The sequence below is a fragment of the Streptopelia decaocto genome (assembly GCF_964273445.1).
Source record: "Streptopelia decaocto genome assembly, chromosome: 4".
Classification (NCBI taxonomy): Eukaryota; Metazoa; Chordata; class Aves; order Columbiformes; family Columbidae; genus Streptopelia; species Streptopelia decaocto.
This window is the reverse complement of record NC_138658.1, coordinates 43,394,547-43,418,934: the sequence shown is the minus strand read 5'-3', so window position 1 is coordinate 43,418,934 and position 24,388 is coordinate 43,394,547. Positions and strand designations below refer to the sequence as shown.

Genomic DNA, 24,388 nt, shown 5'->3' with positions numbered 1-24,388 from the left:
GAACCTTTTCCAGCCTAAACCTCCCCTGGCACATCTTCCTGCCATTCCCTCGGGTTCTGTCATTGGTGACTAAAGAGATCAGCGCCTGCCCCTCCTCCTGCCCTTGTGAGGAAGCTGTAGACTGCAATGAGGTCTCCCCTCAGTCTCCTTTCTCCAGGCTGATCAAACCAAGTGACTTTAGCCGCACCTCATACGGCTTCCCCTCTAAACTCTTCACCAACTACGTAGCCCTCTTCTGGACACTCCCTAGTAGCTTTATATATTTTTTGACCCTGTGGTGCCCAGAACTGCACACAGTGCTCCAGGTGAGGCCGCACCAGTGCAGAGCAGAGCAGGACAATCACCTCCCTTGCCTGGCTGGCAATGCTGTGCTTGGTGCACCCCTTGATGCAGCTGTTTCACGGATCGTGAATATCAGAATAGTTTTGAAGCAGATAAAAAAACGTTGCTTGACAAATCCTACGACAACCCAAAACTTACCACGTGTACTAATACACAAAATAATTCGACTCTGTAATCTGAGACAGCACTGTGGAATTTAGAGAATTCTTTCACTACAAACATATGAGAACAACATGAAAGAATGAGGCTTTTTGACACAGGATAAAATACAAGGCACAATTGCTTTAGAGATAGGGAACTTTAAGAACATGGGTAAATTGACTGATTAAGACAAACTCAGGCATTATTTTGTTAATTAAGATTGGTCTCTTCTGAGCTATCCTTCTGCACAAAAGCAAACTGTAAGCCCTTATCAGTGTTACAAGGGCAGCAAGGCACCTGTCAAAAATTCTTGATGCCCCCATGAGTCTGATAAGCAGCACCTGGTACTGGTAACTGCACACTGAGAGCACACCTCACTGCAGTTCTGAGACCTTTAAGTCAAAAGTGATGAACTAGTTCTTAATTTCCAGAGGGGTAATGACACAGGCAGACTTCAGTGTCGTGTATGTTTGTTTCATTTCCTCAGGTCTAGAAAAGGGTGAATATTTTCTTCCACACTTGGGATGGGGATTTAAGAGTTCAATCCCCTTCTTTGTTTCTATTTTATTCAGAAAAATGGTAGGTTTCCTTCTCTCTATAAAGAATTTAATACACAAAGCAAAATATTTTTCTCTATTCTCAGCTGTTGTTTTAGTCCCAAATCTAATGTAAGCAGTTTCTTCATTTTTGGATTGGATATTCCCTCTCAGGTGTGGTTTATTCCCATTATGTCTGGCATTTATTTGGTGTTAGACAACAACAATGAAGACAAGAGACCCTTCTTAGAGTAACTAGTTCTGAGTGTGTAATTATGCTGCCAGATCTATGAGGCTACTAACACTGGAACAATTTTCAATACAGGTATATCTTTGATGGCAGCAAAGACTTGTCTCAGAATGCCAGATGCCTCTAGCAAGAAGCATGCAGCTTGTGATGGTTGTGGTTATGATCACAACAACTCAATCCAAATAACCTACAGCTGCAAGCATGGATGAACCCTCAGGGGATGGGAGAAAAGATGAGTTGTCACAACTCCAAATGTTTGCACAAACCCTAAAAAAAGCCTCCTTTTGCTTGTATCACAACTGGGATGATTGCTCCCATGGGGGAACAGGATGACTTTTTAAGCAGAGAAGCGGATTATATCTTCTGCCCATTCTTCTGTCTCAGTCCCCATCTCTAAGTAATTTCTCACTACCAACAGATAGTCTTCACTTGATGGAGTTAAAATAGCATTTCACAGCCTTCAGAGTGCAGTGATAGTTTAAATGGTGAGGACTGCACTCCCTCTAACAGAGTGGGAAGGTGAGGCATCAGAGAGGAGAAAGCCCTCTAGGATCTGTGCTGCTCTTGGCATGAACACAGCCCCAGTGTCTGGGTGGTGCTGACTGATGGACACAGCTGAATTCTCCAGAACAAATCTCAAACATACATGCAATAACCAAACTAATAGCTGGGCTTTTGCCCCATCCCTCTATACTTCTGCAAATCAGCATATGCCAAATGGATGGAGACAGTCAAAAGATTCAGAGCTCACATTAAAGGAGTGCATTTATACCTATAGTAACATTGGTGTTAACACAAAAATGCTATTATTTGTTACAGGTATCAGGTAATCTTACCATCTGTCACCACACAGTTCACTGAAGGGTTTCTGAACCACTTTAAACTGCTTTTTCAATGTTCCTACCTTTCACTCTGTAACTAAGGTCTAGTTGTTTCGGTTTGTAATCAGTCAAACAGGGCCTTAATTTCCACTCAATAATTAAAACAGCAACTAAGAATACATTCCACAGTAAACACTTGAAAAAAATATTGTGACCAATTTACACAGTGTAAAACACTTTACAATAATCTGCTTCCGGAAGAAGCTGCTGGTATCGGGCCCTTTCATTCTTTAAACATTGCCAGCCCATTTGTCTTACATGCCTCTTTCTCAAACTAGCGTTGCTCTGCTTCATGATTCTCTTTACAAGGAACTTGTTCTTGAGCAAACACACTGTACTATCACTTCAAAACCTTCAAAACTTTCTTTTGCAAGCTAAAAAGAAATCAGTCCCTTCATTAGTAGGAAGTAAGAGACATGGATAATTTATGTAACTACATCACAGAAGTAGAACTGTGAGAGCTGACATCTACCTGCTGCAGTCGACGGGAATGCTCTCCCTTCGCTGCCTTGCTCACTGGCTCAGAACTCTCTTCTGCCAAAGATATGAGGCACAAAAAAGAACTGGAACAGAAAAGCAATTTAGGTAGCTGTTTCTCCATTTGGCAAAAACTGGTCTGGTCTGGATTTTTTTTCTCCTCATAGATTTGAACGGTAAGAGGATAGGGACAGCTAGTTGACAAAGAAATTAAATGGGTGTTAGCATCCTCCCATATCCAGGATGAAGCTCTGAACAGAAAGCAGTGTTTGGACACAGATGTGAATATACATACATAGCTGGGGGTTGCGATTGCTATCAGAAAGAAAGAATATTTTTTTCTTCATAGAAAGAGCAGCAATATGCAGTAAAAACCACAGAAATTTATTGTTGTGGTCAAAATTCAAGGGTGTCACTATAATAACTCACCAGGATCAACCACATCTTTTTTTAAAGTACTGTAAGTGACAAATGGGCTCATATGAAAAACAAAGGGCATAGTGAACACCCTATGAGCAGTGTAGGCAAAAACATTAAAGATGCAGATGATAAGGATGAACAAGGAAATCCATATACATATAAGCAGAGGCTTTATTCACAAACATAGCCCTATAGGAACTGGAGAGGTAACTGAAGTTGGAGTTTGAAGTCTCTAAAGTACTGGTCAGAAGTGCCAGTAATTCAAGAGCTTCCATCCTGAATCGGGTAAACTTCTTTTTTGCAGTAAAAGAATCCTAAAGGTGACACAGTGCATTTTAGGGGAAGAAGAATTCACAGATACGAGGATTATTTTAAGTAAAAAGAAGCAGAAACGAAGTTGCCTGGATTGGGAAATAGACTTCCAATGCTCTTCCAGCTCTTCTTAGAATAACAACAGAAAAAAATTAACATTAGACAGCAGCTATCTCTAAGTAGCAAGCACCTCCCCAAGACCTCTGGAGATAAGGCCTATGGTGTATGTTCTATAAACATCAAGAAATCGGCACTGTGGGGAAAGCTGGCAAGAGGAGCTGAACGATGCTGGCGACTCTTTATCCTTTCTCCCCTGTGTTTTCCAAGGTATGGTAATCAAGCCTTATTATTCATGAAGCTGTGCTTGAAGATGAGCTTCTTGCTAAGATATTGAACTCATCTTCTGGGACTGCTACTGCTACGAATTTCTGGGTGCTGGTGCTTTCAAACCATGATTTACAAAATTGCTTCCCTAGAATTAATAGAATAATATATATGCACACTTGCACATAAGGAAAAGTGAATATAATTTATATTTAAAGCAATGCAAAAAGATTATAATTTAAACTAAGCAAATTGCAATTATTGCTCAATCTTGTTGAAGGATTATCTTCTAGTTCATCTCCCTGTTGGCAATACATTTTCAAATGAAATATTTGAACATTGAAGTGGTTTTTTAAATTATCTCCCATATATTTTTCTTGCAGCTATAATTAGAATCTAAACCTATTTTATTCTGAAGGACCTGGAGTGGACCAGAAGATGTGCAAATCAACTGTCAGTGATTTGCATTCATTTGCTTTTTTCTAAGATAATAGGATGCCTTGGATGCTGCTGCAGATCAAATAGTGAATTAAAAATAGTTAATTAAAATTTTAAATAAAGTGAATTAAATGTTAGAAAGACAAGTTCTCTATTTAGTACTGCTTTTCTCAAATCAACAAAATGCTTGATATTTCTAAATTCAAAATAACTTAAAAGTACATGCTTTTGAGCATCTTCAAAAGGTTCGCTACTAGGAGTGTCACAGAAGAGTTTCTGAATGTTAAACACTTCAGTATAGCATTGTATGAAAAACTTAGCGATCCCTATTAAGATTGGTACGTTAACTGAAAAAGTGTGGTCTCTTTCCTTTTATCCTGAACTATTGAATGGGTCCATTGATTTTACTGTTTCACCTGCAAAAAAATCCAACCTTTGCACACTATTCCCCATTTTCTTTTCGAACCTTTTAACAAAGAATTTGCAGAACACATCACAAAAAACTGCCTACGAAAATATAGCAATAAAGATATATCAGCTAAACTACAGATAATCTTACTTTTATTGACTGCTAGTCAAAGACAATTATGTGCCATTTTAAAGTATTATTGCATTTGAACTGTTAAGAAAGATGTGTCTTGGTGTAAGTATTTTTACTACACTCACTCAAAAACGGAACGTTTATTCCTCCGAAAACTTGTATGGCTAGATGTCTCATTTTAGTTGTCAAGGCAGTGACTTCTGTACAACAATGGTCCAATTCTGTCAACAGCATTTACATGAAGCACGTTCAAAGCTTAAGGGAGAATCCAGATTTCTTATACCAGAAACAAAAGATCACTATTCAGTAGCCTCTTATTTAAATAAGATGTATCTGTTATGTTTTGTTTCAGATTTCTTCATTTATTCTGATGATCATCCAACATTTGCCACTATGTAATAATCTTCAGTATTACCTAAATAGTCTTCAGTATTATCCTGGGCTTTTTCCTGAATATAGCTTTTTGTTGTTATTGTTGTTGTCTTCCAGATAACACTGTTCACAGTTAACAAGATGGTGAAAAATCATTACAGGTACAAAAATTATGGGAAGTGTATATTAGATTGCTGCCTCCTTTGAGACGAGGGTTGTTTTGTCTCTTTTAGTTCGTACAAAGGCATGAAAAACACACCATAAATTTTTGGTTTCTATCTAATAAAGTCATAATCAATGATTTAGTTGTCAAGTATTGTGGTAGAGAAAAAAATTTCCCCTGATCTACACTTTTCAAGACTGGCTTAAGACTGGAGGATAATTACTTCCCTGTATTCCTTCAGGCATTTCTTTACTCACTTCCTTCTCAATCTTTAACTCCTTCCCTTTCCTCCCTTAACCTACTTGCTTTCTGGAAAACAGCTGAGGCTCAGGTTTGTGCTTATCTATTTTAGTTTTTTCCCCCAACTCCAACAGAAGTCTTGCTCAGGGCGACATCCTTTAGATCGCAGTCCTCATAAAACAGAAGCGTTAGAAAAAGCAATGCTGATATGAGGTCTCAAAATTCCTCGGAAACATCTTTCTGAGAGAAGAGCATCAATGAATGGGTCCAACCATTTTTATAGTTCAAAAGCCTTACTTATTACAAAAAAAACCCCAAACAAAACAACACACAAACCAACAACCCCCAAACCCAACAAAACCCCCACAAATCTTGAGGGATACAATAATAATGAAATGGCACTATATGATCATGCATAACCTATTTGCATATTGATGGCATATAGCAGTCTGATGAAAAGATTTAAGAATCAAATGAAAAAGAAACAGGGGCCAATTAATGTGATGTTCAAAGGACACGCCGGGCTGGTATTTTTTAGTATATAGTGAAATACTTGTGTTCCATATTTCCATCCCATGACTGGCTAAGAAAGATCAAAGATTTTTTTATTCCATATTAAGAATGACAGAATATTATGGCAAACATGCAATAAGGAGAAATGTAATAAGCTTTAATAAAAGATGATAATAAAGTTTGATAAGAACTTTTGGAATGTCACCAAATCCGGAATGTAAGATGAAAGCATCTGCATGTAGAGACTGTAATGTGTTATTTGGAACCCCATGGAGCTAAACTGTGATTAGAACTACATATTTTTCCATAAATTAGCTTTTGTTTTGAATTTCCTGCTGAGATCATACGCAAGTTGATTGAATGTGCAAGTCAATATATAGGTTTTCTAATCCTTTGCTGTTTGTTAGGTTTCATGATATCACAATTAGAGCGGTCCACTTGTAGATCAAAGGTATGTGATTGAGGCTGAAACAAAATAACCTATAACCTCTTCACAAAACTTCTTCACAGTGATTTAGATCTATCTGTGATAATTACCACTCACTTACCTGAACTGCGCAATTATGTAGATGCAGAAACCAACCCCTACGTGCGGATCAGCTTGCAAAACCACAGAATTTCCACTTAAATCCATGTTTTAAAACAGAACAGACACGCTGAGTTCACCATCAAAGAGGCCTTTTTACACAACTCCACCTCACTTCAACACCTCCAATATAAACTTGTAAGCCATTAGCTACCTGCATAAGCAACCAATCTTGTGCAAATCCTTGGTTCAAATAACCAAGGTTTAAGTCAGCTCGGTGACTGCATTCATCCCCCTACTGAAACCTCGCCACTCCCCTTTGTCAATTTAAGCTCACAGGGATATAGCTCCTCACTACGTCCCCAGGAATCATGGCTGCCCAACCAGCTGCATGTCTGGGCCAGAGACACACAGCAGGGACTGGCTACTAGATAGGGCATCCTTTATTATATGCTCATTAATGCGTTTTATGTGCATTGGAATAACACACACTGTTCCTGCAGAGGCCTCAAAAATGTGAGATGTGGCTTTTCTGAAACTATTTCTGTGAGCAAAGATATACTGTAACTACATGAAAAATACTACTAATAAAGAGCAAACAGAAAAAATAATTTATGATATATGATTTATGAAAGGAACATATGACATAAAGACAACTTCACTGTTAATTGTTTGTCAGGCCAGTGGTTTGTCGCTTACAAGCCAGTTTGTAAGCCACTTTGTATTTTTAAGAGTGATGTAAACCTTGGGATAAACAAGTTAGAATTGCAGTTTGGCATTGATTTTTCCGCCCTTAAAATAAAATTAGCCACAACACTGAACTATAGAATTTTACAGGTGATATTAAGAATAGGCAGTCTTAGCTCTCAAGTAGCTGTCACTTGTAAAATGGATGGAGAAAACTAACTACTCCTTCTACTGTGTGAAAAGACACTGTATGAGTAATAAGGATGTGTTTTAAAATTGTCCTCTAGTTTTGGCTCTAGCTGAAATGAAATCACAAGAAGGATTGTATCTCTCCTTTTTAAACACGTGGATATCCCAGTATCATTACCTCTGTGTGAGATTACTAACAGGAGAGAGACAGAAAAGAAGCTGCTGGGGATGACAAACCTCGCAAATAAGTTGAAAAGATAAAGAACTATTCCTTAGCAGTGAGAAAAGATTTGGAGTCAAACAAGGACACACTCTACAGCAAAAATGCCTCCATAAAAACTTGGCATTTCAAAGATGAAAGAGAAGACAAAACAAGAGATGAGTTTGGAGCTTTCACAGGTGAAGATAAATTTATTGTACCAAGTTATTGTGTTACACCTTTTGAAACCCATGTAAATCAGTGCTTAGCAAAGGATTTTGACTCTATACAGCTGCCTGTTGTTTTAGAGTTTTCAATGAGGATTATAAAAAAAAAAAAAACCCTACTCTTCTTGTACCATAGTAATGGTAACTTGGAAATGGGATCCTCGCAAAAATGAAGGAACTCATACTTAAGGATTCCTGTCTACTTCAGAGGACACCTAGATTTCATCAATAATTACCCACTGCAGTGGGGTAATCACACCTATATAAAGCTCATGTGTTCTTGCAATCTCAGTCATAAATGTAACATCAAATGATATTGCTCACAACAGGTCTGGACACGTGTGCTTGACCTTTTTATTCTAAAGTTCTTGTGTATGGAGAGGTTTACCAAAATCTCATCTAAATCAGACATGTTTAACAGCATGAATTTTTTAAAGCATTCAAAAAGAGACCAAGCAGTTCTCTTTGTAGAGAAGATTCAAGAAAAGATCGCAATTTACAGAAAAGATGCAATTTATACACAAAACTACCAGTTTTAAGACATGTATTATAATTCATATATCACAGCAGATTGCACATCTCTAAGAGCTGGCTTCTTTCTTCACAGACATGAGTTAGAAATTAATGGAAACTACCAGCAAAGACTAGAAGACTGTAATCTGATGTCCACAACAACCTGAATGGATGGCTATAGACAATGACATCCTGACATCTTGCAGTTTATTACTTCACCTGTTATACTGCCAGGATTACTGAGTTTCTATTTGCTCCACTGGGCAAAAGTGGAAGACTGACAAGACTATTGCCAAAAAACCTTGTGACAAATCTTAATTAGAATACAAGCCTTTTTTGGAGCAGAGGTGGGTATGCTCCTTGTCGGATTAACTTTTTTAATCCCTTGAAATCTTGTCAAGTCTCTTTTAACCTCCTGACTGTCAATTACATGTTCCTACATCCTTCTGTGTGAGGATTATCTTTCTCAATGAATGACTTACTCTCAGTGCCACTAACAATAATAGCAGGTGACATCCACACCACCAATCAAATATTAATATCGTGCCCTCCTGAAATAGTAAACATTATATTATGCTTTGCACTTAGTCTAAAATACAGTAACTACATTTTTGCTTAAAAAGCATCAACCAAAGGCACTATCCACAGTAGTATTCTTGCAAGAAACAAGAAAACATATTTAATGTTCATGCTTCAAGACACAGACGTTTAACATGTTTAGATTTTGTACTATTTCAATGAAAAATGTTAAAAACATTTTCAATCCAGTAAGGTGGTAAAGCATAACAAATTCATTTAATGACTAGTCATTCTCTTTCTGTCTTCCAGTTTTGAAAGAAAGAACGTGGTAAACATAAGAAATTACATTATTGTTTACAAACTACTTCCACACTAAGGAGGCACAATGAGCTTATCAGCAATGCTGTAAACATTATATGGAGCTCATACAGATATCTAAAAGTCGGAGCTATGGGATGACAAGGAAAATGCATTTATCTCATGTTAGACATAGCTGAAAATCTCTGAAAATCTCTGCAATGCAGAAAGTCATGGAAGTACTAGCTGTAATACTAAGTTTCAGGTTAAAGCATAAAAACAGTGTGAACAGTGACATGTCTATCTGAATGGAACCTTTAGACTTCGAGGACTTCCCTAAGGTCCATTCAGGATGCTAAAATCCTTTCTATCTGCTAATTAATTGTGCTGCACTGCATTCAACAGTATATGACTGCACACTGAAGGCCCAACTGAAGAGACTGTACACCCTTTGGTTCTGCCTTGCCATTAGACCACACACCTGTTCTTCTGTCAGAGAAGAGGAACATGTGGCACTGATGTCTAAAACAACAGGCAAGCAGACTTGGACAGGAGCAGAGCTGAGCCGCGCTCGCTGGGGAAGGCAGAGCCCTACACAGAGCTTTGCCATGGCAGGCAGCCAGCTTCTGGCTGCCCACAGTGTTTGGAGTGAGACCTGGAAACATCCATTCTGGACAGAAGCAAGACATCACTATGGACCTAATCCACAGCTTCTTACTTTGAGAGGCAGCCAACCCAGCTCCCACCAAGCCTGAACTGATATGGGAAACCTTTAATGAGGAAAAAGAAAGGATGATGGGGAACACTGCTGCTGCCTCCAAATGCACTAGAGAGACCCGGAGCCTTCCCTAAAAGCCCCGTGGATTGTTAAAATGAGAAGCTGCCTATGACTTTGCAAGGAGCTATGCACTTTCTATAGTGCTGGAGACACTGGCTGCCTTCACAGCTCCAGATATGAGCACACACTGAGCATGAACACAAGACACAGATGAGGTTCTCCTAAGTGGCCGGTGCAATCAGATTCCATTGAGAAGCCATGCTTAGGTAGCTGATACGCTTTCTCAGAAAGGTTCATTGAAGAGAAGTTCCCCTGCTGTAGATTTTTGGATGGCAGTTTGAATATGTGGATTTGGTACACTGTAAAATCTCAGAGCACTTTCTTCAAATGATGACAACAGACCAAGAGGAAAGGCAAAAGTATTTCTGATTATATATCATATATATAAATGCATTAGTCTACCTCCATGCCCTTAATGTGATGGAAAGAGAAATGGGGTGAGACCATAAATCTGGCAAACTGTAAAAATCTGCTACATATCTGCAGACAGGGAGCATATTTCCACCCCCCACACCTCAGTGAAGATCCAGTCATAGTTATGGTCTCAATACAACCCAAGAAAGCAGACAGAAATGAGGAGAGAATGTGGAAAAAAACCCAGAAGTTCTTGATGAAACTCTCAGTGACAATAGCATTACAATACTCAAAATTAAATGCAGGTCAAAGAGAAAAACAGTTTCTATAAACACATAATGAAAGTAAAGGTGATTAATGGCAACTAAACTATATTCTCCCTCATGCCTGTTAATTACGATACCTATGCTGGGTACTGTAATAAAAATTCCATTTAAATGGCATTATTAATGAAGTTGTTTTCCTCATTCCTGGCAGTAATTGAGCTTTACAAACAGCTGAATAATATTAACTTGGCATTACAATCAAAAAGAAATATTATATTGTTCTTTATTGATAAAGTAAAAAATATTCTTTTTGATTACAGTTATATTTAGTCATTGCTTTAGTCACAAAAATTATGGCTATAATTGTCATGGTTGTAAGTCCATTTGTTTTGGGGAGGGTGGTTCTGCTCAACTATGACTTCTGCCACTGAGCCCAACAGTGAAAACATCTTGTCCTCCACAATCTGGGAACAGATGTGAATGCCAGCAGCTGTCAGACTAAATCCTGAGCAATACGGGAAAACCACAGACAACAAACTCGGACACAGCACTGGAGACACAGAAAGTTAACCTTGGTCTGCAGAAACAGACAATATTCAAATTTTTAAGGATTACTTACGACTCATCTGCAGGATAATTGACCCGCAGCTGTGATTTTCACACCCTGTACCCTTCTGTGTCAGTCTCCTCTAATGATGAAACCGGTTTACCATTTTTCCTGGCCACCTCCTTCTTGTCTTGCTACCTTAAAACCTCTTAAGTTGCTCTGTTATTATTCTCAATAAGTTTTTGAAATAACTCTAAAGGTAGCCCTCCAGGATTAGAAATCTATTGGCATTTGAATTTTCAGCTTACTTCAAATATCTAGAGATAATGATAAAAAGTAACATTTTCAGATGGACAAAAAACATGAATGCGCAATACAAAAACTACAGAATAAGGACAATGTATCTATTTTTATACAAATGTGGAAAATATGAATTATCTGTAATTATCAAACACAGCTTTCAAGTCTGGTATCTCTTTTCCATTCACATTTCATTTGTAATTTGCATTATGACTGTATGGTCATTATGGTCATCTCTGTGTCATAGCAGAACAGCATTTTTTCTACTGTTTCTCATAGAGTGAAATTTAAACTACAATATATGTTCTCCCAGAGGACATTTCAGTTGTTAAGTCTAAATGTTAGACTGTTAGCTTTCTTTTCTGTCCAAAATGGATTTCCTTAACTGTTCACAGCAAGCAGGCATGATAAAAATAGTCCCGTGGCCTTTTAAATTATTTCTAATTAAATACATTTACTCTCCTCCTTCCCCCCCCCTCGCCCCCCGCCCCGAAGAGATGCTCTTCTGTTATTAAAATATTTGCTCTATCAAAAAGAATAGCCTGACAGTGTATATTCCTGTCCTAACCGCTTGCTGCAGAGTGAAGGCTAACAAAATGATCAATCCCAAGGTACACAGAGGGTAAAATTCTCAACACACTTGGAAGTATGACAGATTATTGTGAAGAAGTCAGGACAGCAGAGGTCTGACTAAATAGGTCAGGTCTCACTGTGTATTCAAAGAACATCTTCTGTTAATAGAAACCTATTTAGCAGACATGAGACAACATTAATGACAAATGCATGAGACTTTTCCGTGTGCAACTCTTCAAGCGTAGTTGACTGAATCAGGTGTCATGTAATTCCAGCACTGACTGAGGAAAACTGCTCACCTCTTCTGTTCCATGCACAGTGAAAATAGCACTAACCTCTTGTATTGACTTAGACAACGTCAAGATAGTGCCACTGGCAATGGAGAACCAATTGCCAAAGCAATTCCTGGGGAAAAAAGAAGGGGCCTGATGTCCTCAAATTCTCATTAATTTAATCCAGTTGTTGAATCCACACTAAAGAAGAAATAATTAGTACAGTACCAATCAATCTGTTACTATAGCTGGTCAGAGTCTGTGCTATTCAACCACATATTGCAAACAACTCCTCCTGACTGATACAGTTCTCTATAATTGCACAGTGGATTTTTCTGTTAGAAAAATGACACTGAAGAAGAAAAAAGCTCCTCCCCCTAATAAAGATTCCAAGAGGAAGAACTGAAGGATGGAGGCTACATACAAAACTTTGGTCTGATGGCCATGTTTGACCTAGGAGTTGCTCTACAAAACCTTCCTTTCATTCATTCACTGCAAGTGACGGATGCTGAATGAGGCAGAAAGCCATGGGGAGAAGGAGGACAAAGTTCTGTTTTGTCTTGGACATTGCAAAGCTGGACTCCATTTCTGGCTTTCACACAGACTCCCTGTACAAAGTCTGGGTAAAACTATTGCTGTGTGTGTAGAAAGAGGTCAAACTAAGGCAACTTCACATTTCTTACTTTTTCATGGCTTAAATTTAATACTGCTCTTCCCAGCCTTCCAAACAGGGTAAAAGATTCTAAAATGTTCATGCTGGAAAAAAAAAAAGAAAGTAATTTTCTTCCTTGATTGCAAATCTGATTAAGGATAGCAGTTAAGCAAATGAGTAGCTTGAAGAAATTCCAGGGTAATCTTGATCCCCAAACGAGGCAGTTTATATTCTTTATTTCCCAGCTTTTTAACCCATTATTTCAGGGAGCTTTGAATCCTTTACTCTAGAGCTATTTTTTAATTCCACTCTTCTATATGCTGCTGCAGTACCTTTGGGTTCAGCATTTGCATGTTTCTGTTATTTAATTCCTTCTTTCTCAACCATTTAACAGTAGAAGTAGCCACTAAAGAAAGAACCAACATTTTCCTCAACTCACTTCTATTTTCTCTAAAAATCAGCAGGTCTCATTAACAAAGGTAAACTTAAACATTTTATACATTGCAGAATGGTTGAAAGAGACCACAAGAGCTAGAAAAGCAAGAATTATGCAGGGAGGCTGGAAATGAGACTTTCCTTTAGACTGAAACAACATTTTCAATTCCCTGCTCATTGCAGGGAGTTTTGACTAATGACCTTCAAAGGTCCCTTCCAAACCAAAGTATTCTATGATTCCGTGATTCCTTGTGACCCCCAGGACTGCGTTAAGTGGTCTTACAATGCAGCACTTGCCCTGGTCTCTCCCCGTGCTGACATCCTCTGCTCTCACCTCCTCTCTGTAGACTTTGCAAATATAGGAGCTTTTCCTGTCAGAGTGATGGAAGAAGTGCAAGACAGACCAGACTCTCGATGTAGCTCCTTCCTCCGGCTGGGCTAATCGACGGAGCAGTAATTGGCTGAGCAGTTCTGCAAAGGCAGACATGAAGTCTAGCAAACTGTCTCTTCTGCCTTATGTTGCCTGAGCAGAGGCAGCTAGATCTGAAGTCACTTGCTCCACCCCAAATCCACTGCAACTAAAATAAGCCTGGGCATGACACATTCATCTCTCTGTATTTCTGAGAGGGGCCTGGTTACACCACTGTTCACCAGGCAAGCCGTCCTATTAGTTCTTCAGTCTGCAGCTACACTATGTTCCTTACCCATGTATACTGGTGTATTTTTGCAGCAAGGGCTGTAGCTTTTTCACGCTTGTAGCAATGTCTCTCTGTGAAGTTTAAAACACGTCTCGAACTGGCTTTACAAATGTGACAAGCCACCTCAGGTGCTGTAAACCACAGCAGACAAGCCAGACCACTGTGTTAGCAGCCTGTCACGGGATGCTAGAGGTCACGCAATACTGCAGTTCTTCCCATCTTTTTATGTTATGACCAATTTCCTACTCAGTCGTTTCCCTTTCACACCTATGCTATGAAACAGTTAACAAAGATGAAGGACCGTTTCCATCTTACATTAATGATTTCCACTGATTTATACTTGGATGGCCTATTAAATGGAGAGTATTTCTGATATTACATCTGTACAGATGGGAAAACCACATATATGAATGAGTGTAATCCATTCATGGTTTTATGGACCCGAAGTTCTCTAGAGAGTGTCCCTGAGTGCAGGATTTTACATTTAGATTGCTGAGTTAGCTGAAATACGTGTAATATCACCAGTAGGCAAAGAGCTCCCTATTGACTATGGGCAGAGGAAGGCCCTTGTGCATTGTTTATTTCAGCAAGGATGTGAGCTGGCGCACGCCCATGAAATGTTGTACAGCTATATTTGTTTTTTACGGGGTATGTGAATAAATGATGTGTGGAGCTGAAAGCTCTCACTCACTGGAAAGCTCGGTCCTTTTTCCCGAATACAGGAACAGAGGCACATTAGACATGCTTATATTTCTTAATGTGCCTGTGGGAGAAATAATCCGGTACAACTATCTTCTTGTGCCCCTCAGATACATAAGTAATCTGGTTCTTCGGGGCTAGCAAAGTGTAGAGCTCAGCTCAGAATCAAGCCTTCAATATTTTACTATCTGTATGGCTATTTTTTCCCAGTTCTTGATAGTGATACTCACACTGCATTCTTTCTTTTGTATTTTTCTTTTTATTTAGTAGCAGATGTTTGCTTCCGATGACTTATGAGGCAATACTACAGAGACTGAGAGCAATTAATGTGTTTTATAAATGGAATAATTTCAATCCCTCTTTCAAAAAGATGTAGTATCAAAGCTTAACTCTGAGACACACTGTTATACTCCTGTGCACATTCACACAAAATAACCACAGATCCAGTGACGGAAAGCGGGGACAGCAATGGCAAGCCCTGCATTTGCACATGTGCCTTGTGCTGTTTGGGGCTGGCAACTGAGGTGCAAAGGCTGCTCAGGGAGCTCTCCTTTGCTGGAGCAGAGAGGAATTTCTCCAGCTACCCAGCAACCCAGTTTCTTGCATTGTTCACAAAAGCTTCGACCCAGTAAGAACTACTTCAAAGGCTTTTATACCTCTTATGCTGTGCCTTGAATTGAAATGTAGCAAGCCTGTTTCAATAAAGGCAATGAAGATTTAAGGATCATAAGGCCTTCTAGGCTTTATTATTAATTTACACTGATTTTAAAAAGGAGGGAAGGAGAGATTGACTCTCTTCTATTTCCTTTTCTTGACTTCTTAAGACTGAATCTGAGTGCAATCAATACCAAAACCAGACCCTTACACTTGTATTTCCATAACTGTGGTGACTTAAACTTCTAATTAACAAATCAGTTAAAAGAAAGACTTTGAAGACCATTTCTTGACTCAGAAGTGAAAAAATCTGTAATCTGGACAAAGTCACAGAAAAATTTACAAGCACAGAAAGAGCTTGTTTTATTCTCTTATTAAAATCAATGACATTTTTCTCACAGACAAGTACTGCTCCCATTAACTGTCTAAAACTCAAATTATGTAATATTTATAGCAAACATTTATGAAATTAAGTAATTAAAGAGATGAAGAAATAACGGAAATACTCCAAAATAAAAATTGGGAAATGGAATTTAACAAACAAATATAGAAAAGAGAAAAATAATTAAAATAACCCACAAGAGAGGAAGAAGTCTCCACTTTCTCTGCATGTTGTCCTTTTGGACAATTACTTTCCCTGTCTTGCAATCTAAAGTCTGTATTAGACTTTTGCTCTAGCTCTATACACAAACGTATGAGTATGTAATGATGAAATAAGCGATAGTTAGCATTCCTAAATGCTGTATTAGGTATATTTCATGCAAAATGAGAGGAAAAGAGTTCCATGGATATGCTGCAATTGATATTCACATTATGGAATTTTTACAGCCTATATTTTACACATACCTTTGCGAGAACTAGATACCACATAGCTTAATTGCAGTTCAAATACTTCTTTGAAGTTAATTCACCCACTATGATGCTGAATGCTTGCAATACACTCAGATTTTCTATTTCCTCTAAACAATTGGGAGCTTTCCTTAAATCATTGTTGTGGTTTTTACTGCTACCAAACACTTTGCTAGTTAAAGGTTAGTATGTCCCAGTCCATATACAATCAATCACACACCCCTATTCATGGTGACAATTATAAAAAACTGGACTCACCTATAAAGTAGGACAGCAGTATTGCCAGCAGCACTGAGACCCCTACAGCACAGAGTGCAGTACATTTCCAGCTACAGTACTTCGAAGACTTCTTGAATTTAAAAGCACTTCTGGATAGAGTGTTCCTAGGTAGTGGCCGAGTAGGAGGGGAATAAACAGAGCCGGATGCCATTGTGTACCCTGGTGTTGCAGTACTGAACAGCGGTGTGGTCCCTGTTCCTGTTTTGAATAGGAAATGCCTGTGGAAGAAAAAGTGTATGGTAAAGTATAAAAGTAAATAAAGCTGGAGCATAGGCAGTCATATCTCTTGTTCAATTTTGCGTATTTTTCAAATAGCTAACAACATCCAATCTACAAAGTGTAATAGATGAAAACTTGTCAGAACATTTGCACACACACACACAAAAAAGGCACTTTCACTTTAAGAATTAAAGACTGAACCCCACTCAACGTTAGTGATATACTGGTATCCACACAGGAAACAGAACTACCCAAAATACAGTATGGTAGGGAGGAGGTCTCTCAGAGTTCAGAGTTTATCCGACAAGTAGGGACAGGCTTTCTGCTGCTGTTTATTTTTGTTGGCTTCCACTACAGACTACAGGGAACTCCATTAAAAAGTCAATAATGAGCAATCTGACTGTAGCCCACACTACTTATCACAGCTTTCCTGGGTTAAGTACAAAGAAAACAGCAGTCTCTCAGATACAAACTTCTGGCAAGTTTGCCAAAATTAGTCAGTGTGTCCTAAATACCCAGTTCACTAATTCATATCTCCTCGCACATAACCTTACAATAACAAGATCTGATTATGGATACAGCAGCTAGTTACAGCCTGGGAAATACTCTAAAGAAATATATTTAGTAAATGCTGAAAAAGAACCACAGCCAGCAACAGAAATGAAAAGCAATGCCAAAGTTAAGACACACTCCATGAGTTACCAGTAAACTTAACATTCTTCAATTAAAATTTCTAAAAGAAATATTACTCTGTGAGCCTCTCTACAGTAGAATAATTTAATTTTAGTTCATGCAAGCACAGCGTAATTATTCTGAAAGAGCCTCTAAGCATGACATATACTACCTGGAGTTTTTCTGATGCATGTATACAACTCTACGAGCAACAAAACCTCAGCCAAAGATCTTTGCACCACAGGTTTTCCACCAATTTGTTACACTGGCAGCTCCGTAGTGTAAAGCTTGGCCTTCCCTAATTAGGCTTTGAAAAACGAAGACATTATAGCTAAAAATGGTAAGAAAGTACCGTGTGGAGAATTCTGAACTTACCAAGTGCAGGAACAGCTAAACAGAACTAGAGAGGTGTCTGCATTTTTTTAATAGGTAAGAGACACTCATCGATTGTTGATATGCAGGTCCTGCTGAAGCCAAGTGCATGCCTACCCTGTTTGCCTACTGCATGCCACCTATACAGTGTGGGTCAGAGGATCTGGCACCAAACGAGCTAGCTATGGAGGGGAAAGCCCTCCAGTTATACCATGGGGCACTGTGGACTGCATATCAGCTGATGAGACTTTCATCTTCCAGGACCCATGCTCAGATCCTTACATAGTCATGGACCAACCTATACAGGTATAGCAGCTTCATCACAAGCAGCTGTACAGACACTGGAAATGAATTTGCCCCACTGCAGCCTGAGAAAAATACCAGCAGTTGATAACAAGGTTTGTTATTTGCAGGTGATTTTGCTACAGGAGGTTAACAGATGAACTAGAATGTCTTGGCATAAGCCTTCTCCTTGAACATATCTGCGTTACAGACATGATCCCACGAAATATGCTACATAGGTTACTTCATTTTGAAGAATATTAAACTTGCTGGCAGTAACAACAGAAGGATACGCACTAGATCTACTGATGCACAACAGCACATTCAAATTTTTCTTGGCTTTTGAGCTCACAGGATTACTAACAATTTCAAAAGACAAAGCCCTTGTGGTTTAAATCCTGTCTAAGAATGTACTTCATTAAAAGTTGTGACATTTTCTACATAGCAAACACCAAAATAACAACTAGCTCTATGTAAAAATTGTGTTACACCTTACAACACCATTACTTTGATTTTACGGACTCACAGAAGCACGTAAATTCATGAAGTCCTGCTAACGTGTCTTATTTACTTGACCTTTACTGTTCTTTCATTTCTGTCTACATATGGTAAATGCTATGTCCAGGTATATTTCACAAACAACATGTACATAGATCCAAAGAAAATGCCAAACACAAAGGTGGCTGTTTCCTTCTCTACGTGCAATGTGCACTGTTTTGGGGGGCTGAAGGAAAGCCATGCAGTAGATATAATAACACTCCCCCTAAACATCAGCTTCCATGTTAAAAAATAAGAAGCTGTCTGACCAACCTGGAATTTTCACATCTTCCTGCTCTCGCTATTGGGCTCAAGAGACTAAAAATGGAAACCGGCATTATACGAGCACTTGAATGCAACTCCATATACTCAATGCTTTAACAAAATAACACAACAAAAGAGTCAGCCACTGATCTTAGTAAGAGCTGAGACGTCGGCTTTGGTATGGCACAGCCTACTAGAGACTGTAATCCATATTCTCAAAGGCTTTGAGGAGTTAATCCCATAGATAAACTCGGGAGATGGCCACGTATCTGCGGTGGTGTGAGCTGTCGCAGCTGACAGTCCACCTCAGGCACCAAGGCAACAAAAGATAATTGTAACTTTTGTATGTGAATTCAAGAGTATGTAGTCCCAGGCAGCCTGCAGCACAACTCCTCACTTTCAGCTATCCCTCCTTTGCTTCAAATCCCATGGATACAATGCCAGAGTGGTCACACCGGCTGGCTGGAGAATGCCAAGGGAAATATAATGACAGAAAACCCAGTCTGGCACCACCCTCTGGGTTAAGAAAATTTGTTTGGATCCCTCTGGTCCTAATGAGTGAAATTACTAACAAAGTTGTCAGAGACTTTTTGTGCTACATTAACTCTGGGTGATAAGTATTTAAAGTGTAATGCTATCAGACTTGCACATCTTGTCTGCCTCACTGAGCCATGCCAAACAGTGTTCCTAAGAGACACTCAGAAGGATATGGTATCTGACAACAAACCCAGGCTGCTTCCAGATAATGCCGAAATTCTTACGCTCTTGAAATGTAATCTATCCACAAATGATTTTAATTATCTACATATCCATCTTCCTTGGCTTTTCAAACCATGGAACTCGAATAGCTAATTTCTAAAGCCTAAACTGTTTGCCCTACTTGACCATGCACTGACTTACCAGCAATTACACCATGTTTCATCTCAGAGGGAGCTTATAGCATCTGTAATTGTGTATCTTCCATTCAAAATTGATCGTCTAACAAGCACTTTCTAGATCTTCATGTAAGCAGCACTTTAAATATTTTATTAAGCTTTAGAGTACAAAAATCCAGTGAATCATACTAATATTTTACAAGACAAGCTAACTCTCTTTCTATTCAATAATTCAATTCACTTCTTAGAGCAAATAATCTTCCACTTTTACGTTTATTCAATATATATTTCCGTCTGCTTATTCTATCTATGGTTCTATTAAAAAGTGAAGTTAATCTTAACATTTTAGCAGGGAAGAATTTACTGCCTGAGAAACCTAAGTTAGAGACCAGTGGCAAAATACAAAGTTATGTCATAAACTAATCCTTGGATGCAAAGACAGCTGGGACACCCCCTTATTGCACAAATGGCAGGCATTTAACTTAAGCTTCTGCCCATAAGACAGAAAGGTAGCACCAAAAACCTCAAAGATATCAGCTCAGAAAACAGAAGCATATGAATACAAATAAAATAATAATATTTTTATTTAACTCTGTGCTGTCTGAGCACCAAGTGCTGGTGTGCACCTGCTGACATGCAGACGATCTTCCTCCTCAAGGTGCGGGGAAGACTCACACCAAATGCTGCCACTTCCTCTGCGGAAAAGAAAATTGAAGCACTCTCTAATAAATTCAGTAAAAGGGAAAGCAGGAGGGAGAAAGAAGTGATAAATCATCCCCCACACTCCCCGAGTTGGGCAGAAAGATTAACTGAAAACTGTGTCTTTTAGAGAAATGGAGATAGATTACCAAAACACTCAAGGACAGTAAAGGCTCAGACCATAAGCCCAAATGCTTCTGATACAAGATAGCCAGGTGTCCAGCAACAGAAATGTGATTTAGAATAACCTTCTTTATGAAAATATCTGTGACAAAAACTTTTGACCCCAGTTTAGAAGAAAACAGATACTATGCATCCATGTATGCAATATTACACAAACACCCCTGGAAGGTCCTCAACTCCAGACTGCCAGAAGAATAGATATTATACAAATAAACTACCACCAAGCAAAAAGGAGTATTCCACATTACTTTTAAATAGATTGGTCTCAATTTATATAGAATTATGGCATAATTTTAACATTCTGAATAGAACTTTTACATTAGACACGACTTCCTCTTTTTTAGCTTATGTTGAGATTGCTTCGCCTTGCAAAAGATTCGCTGTTATCTGTAGTAATGATTTGTCTGGTTTTGGGAATCATATATAGGATGCTTTGCATGTACTTGGAAGACATGTCAAAGAGCCTACTTCATTGTTTTCAACAACTTTCTTGGCAGCATTTTAATTCCGCATGAAAATATTTCATAGAGCATAACCACACCAACAGAGTGCTGAATCCCATGGCAAACATGTCACAACGTATTAAAAGTCACACATGACTTTTTCACAAAATTCATACTAAACAAGGAATTGTGAATAAGGCCTAGGAAAATTATATTAAACTTCTCTAAGTATGTCAGAACATGCATCATATTTTATCACCTCGCCAGTGAAATTTAAAGGTAGCTATTTTTATTTTGTGCAAATTGTTATTTAGATAATGACTGCTGTCACAGAATAAAGGTCAATATCACTAGGCCTTATGCATCTACAACAACAAAACACTCCTCACCTTAAGAACTATAATACCTTTGATCCAGAATAAAACTGTATTTAGAATATATGTGCTTAAAAAACATAAATCGCTCCCTCCCAAATCTTTGAATCTTGTATATTGTTGTATATAACAGCACCTGAAGAATCTGGAGCAAAATAAATCTATTAGTTTGGTGATGTTTCTGAATACAGAATTTCCACTGTGATCAGTAACAATGGTCACAGCACCATTGAAGTACAGGCCTTCCTGCAGAACTGTCTCCTGTACTGTCCGATGTGCAGTCTCTTTGGTCATTTCCATGATGGTGTTAATGATATGCAGCTCTACAGACCATTACTGACCACTGAGGAAGAGCAGCTGTAGCACTACAAAAGCCATCCAGTGTTAGAAATTATCTCTGACCTGGACTTTTGAAGGAGGTCCCTGTCTAAAAACAGTGTAAAAGGTAGGACTCCTGGAAGCATACAAGGTACAATGCACAAGTTAGCTCATCCCAAAAACCATGAAGAAGAAAGATAATCTTATTTGATAGAGAACAGTTACACGTGCAAAATTTATGTGTAGCTGTAACCAAATAAGCAGAAACTGGAATTACTGCAGTAGGGCAGATCACCAGGAACAATACCCTGTCTGAAAGTGGCCCATGCAACCGGAAGGGATGAACACCTTCCACATGGCTTCTTCACTAACAGCTCACTCTTTCCCTAAACTGTCCAAAACTCACAGTCTCACCAATGCCTTGTGGTGTTTTGTTCTGTATGCTAAACATGTATCATGTCAAAATGTATTTTCTTCTATCACTTTCAATTTAAAATCAACTTATTGTTCCCTTTTTCTTGTATAACGAGTATGTACTATTTGCCCCGTAGTACATATAGACAAAATTTTAGTAATACTGTTTGATTCACTTTCTTTATAGGATAAAACATACAAAAGCATTAACAAGTAATTGTGTAAAGCAAAAAAGTAAAATTTAGGCTCTTCATGGGTCAGGCAAAAGCAAGCATAGAGTTGAAAAATGCTGTTTTCAGATACCTGCTGTTTCAGTGCAGAATAAAACAAAACTGACATTTGGAAGATGACAGATAGAAAGTGACTTGAGGAGAGGAGGAAGAGGAAAGAAAAACTACCCCTAACATTTTTTGAATTTGTTTCTTTTACCTATAGGTACCAAAAGGCCCCCAAATATTTAAATATATCCATGAGTGTCTGAAAATTTATTTCATGTAAGTAATAAGTCCACTAATCTATTTGCGTCATGTTCTCCCTGCAACTTGAGAAAAAGCCTGGACAAATTAATTAGCAGCTACCAGTACAGGGGACCACTGTTGGCTCAAAAGATCTCTGTACTTTACTTGATTCTTCCAGCCAAGGCCATACCATTCTGCCTTCTGTTATCACTGGTTAAGTACTTTGTAAAATGAGCACACCAATTTTTACATTGTGGTACATAGGTTAATCGTTTCCCCAAAACCAACTCAAATAGGCCATTATTTAACTCCATTAAAAATTATCTATTTGCCTCTAAGGAGTGATGAATCTGTGGACATTATTATACTAATTAAGACATTTGTAAGCAAACTGAGGTAAATGTTCTTATCCATTCTGCTAGGATCCTCAATCCGTTAGCTTGGATTCACTCCAAGGCATGAAGTGGTAATATCTACACCTCAGACATCTAGAATTAGGAAGACATCAATCTCCTAAGCCTCAAGAGGAGGAAAAAACTTCTACCAAATGCACTTTGAGTGAATGCAGGTTGAGACATGCAAATTTTAGTGAATTTATGTTTTGGTGACACATTTACCTCTCACGACCAATACTTCAAGAGACATGTCTTCTCTCCTTGACTTGGTTTTGACATTTAATGTAACAATATTATTGAATTTCTGGGAATAAAAACTGTAATTGTTCTATTTTCTAATTAATACAACTATGATGATTGCTCCCTTGAACTCAAAATAAAATATCAGATTTTGTCGAAAACCAGTCCTGGTTCAAAATGCACCTATCTGGAGACAGCAGCAATCAATAGCTCTGCTTTTTAAAAGCATAATGGCACCTTTTTCAACAGTTTGGCAGCACCATGAGGTCAATGGAAGCAAGTAATACATAAGGGTATCTGCAGCTTTATCTTCTTATTTCTCTGATGATCCAAAGGGGCATAGGAAAGTCAGAGAGGACAGACTTCCAAGGTTTTGGAGGTCTCATTCTCTACCTTAAATACAGTATTACTGACACATGCAGAGAGTGTGTTCCCATCTCTTTGTGAAGACCTACCATTTTATTTGCCAGTTCCACACAAAGAAATCAATTAATCTTAAGGAAGTAACTTGAAGAGAAGATGGATATATCCAGCTGCAGCTATTTTAGTTTGCTCCAACTTCTCTAATTTACATTTTTGTATTTATCTCTTCCTGACTTTCCTTAATGCAAACCAGCTGAATTTTCCACTCCTGGGAATGGGTTATCATGATTTTTGTTTGTTTACAAAAAACCTGCCAGACACATTAACTGTCAGAGTCAGAAGAAAACCATTAACTGTGGAAAAAATGGTGGTCCGAGATCACAATCAATCACTGCACTGCATCTACTGACTGGTACGCTCTCTCTGCTGACAGACCCTATTCGTGCTGGATTGAACTGGGCTCTGTGAGAGAGACCATGACCCTCACCTGCCACTTGACATTAGAAAGCTCTGCCTGGTTCACTAATGGATAGATCACATCAATAAATCTGATTCCTTGCACTGAGCTGAGGAAGCAGATGGAAAAGGAAGATTAATCTCCACCAACTGACGTTATAGTGAAGATGTAAAAGATAACAGAAATTACTGGGTAGGTCTCACGTGAACTCTGGGGTTCACTGATGCATGAGATCAGCTTTCCCAGTAGGGTCCAGAAGGAATTGGATTTTTGTTTCTCTGTGAGCACTTTATGCCTGTC

General features: G+C 38.5%; 1 protein-coding gene across 5 annotated transcripts in view; it reads right to left on the bottom strand.

Moving 5' to 3' along the window:
- The window catches only part of TENM3 (teneurin transmembrane protein 3), a 319,771-nt gene that overhangs the window by 98,562 nt on the left and 196,821 nt on the right, over positions 1 to 24,388 (bottom strand). For all 5 annotated transcript variants that reach the window (XM_082051699.1, XM_082051700.1, XM_082051701.1 and 2 more), the window contains one exon: positions 16,503 to 16,741. In XM_082051699.1, coding sequence (XP_081907825.1) covers positions 16,503 to 16,741 — 239 coding nt within the window. The remainder of the gene's footprint in view (positions 1 to 16,502; positions 16,742 to 24,388) is intronic.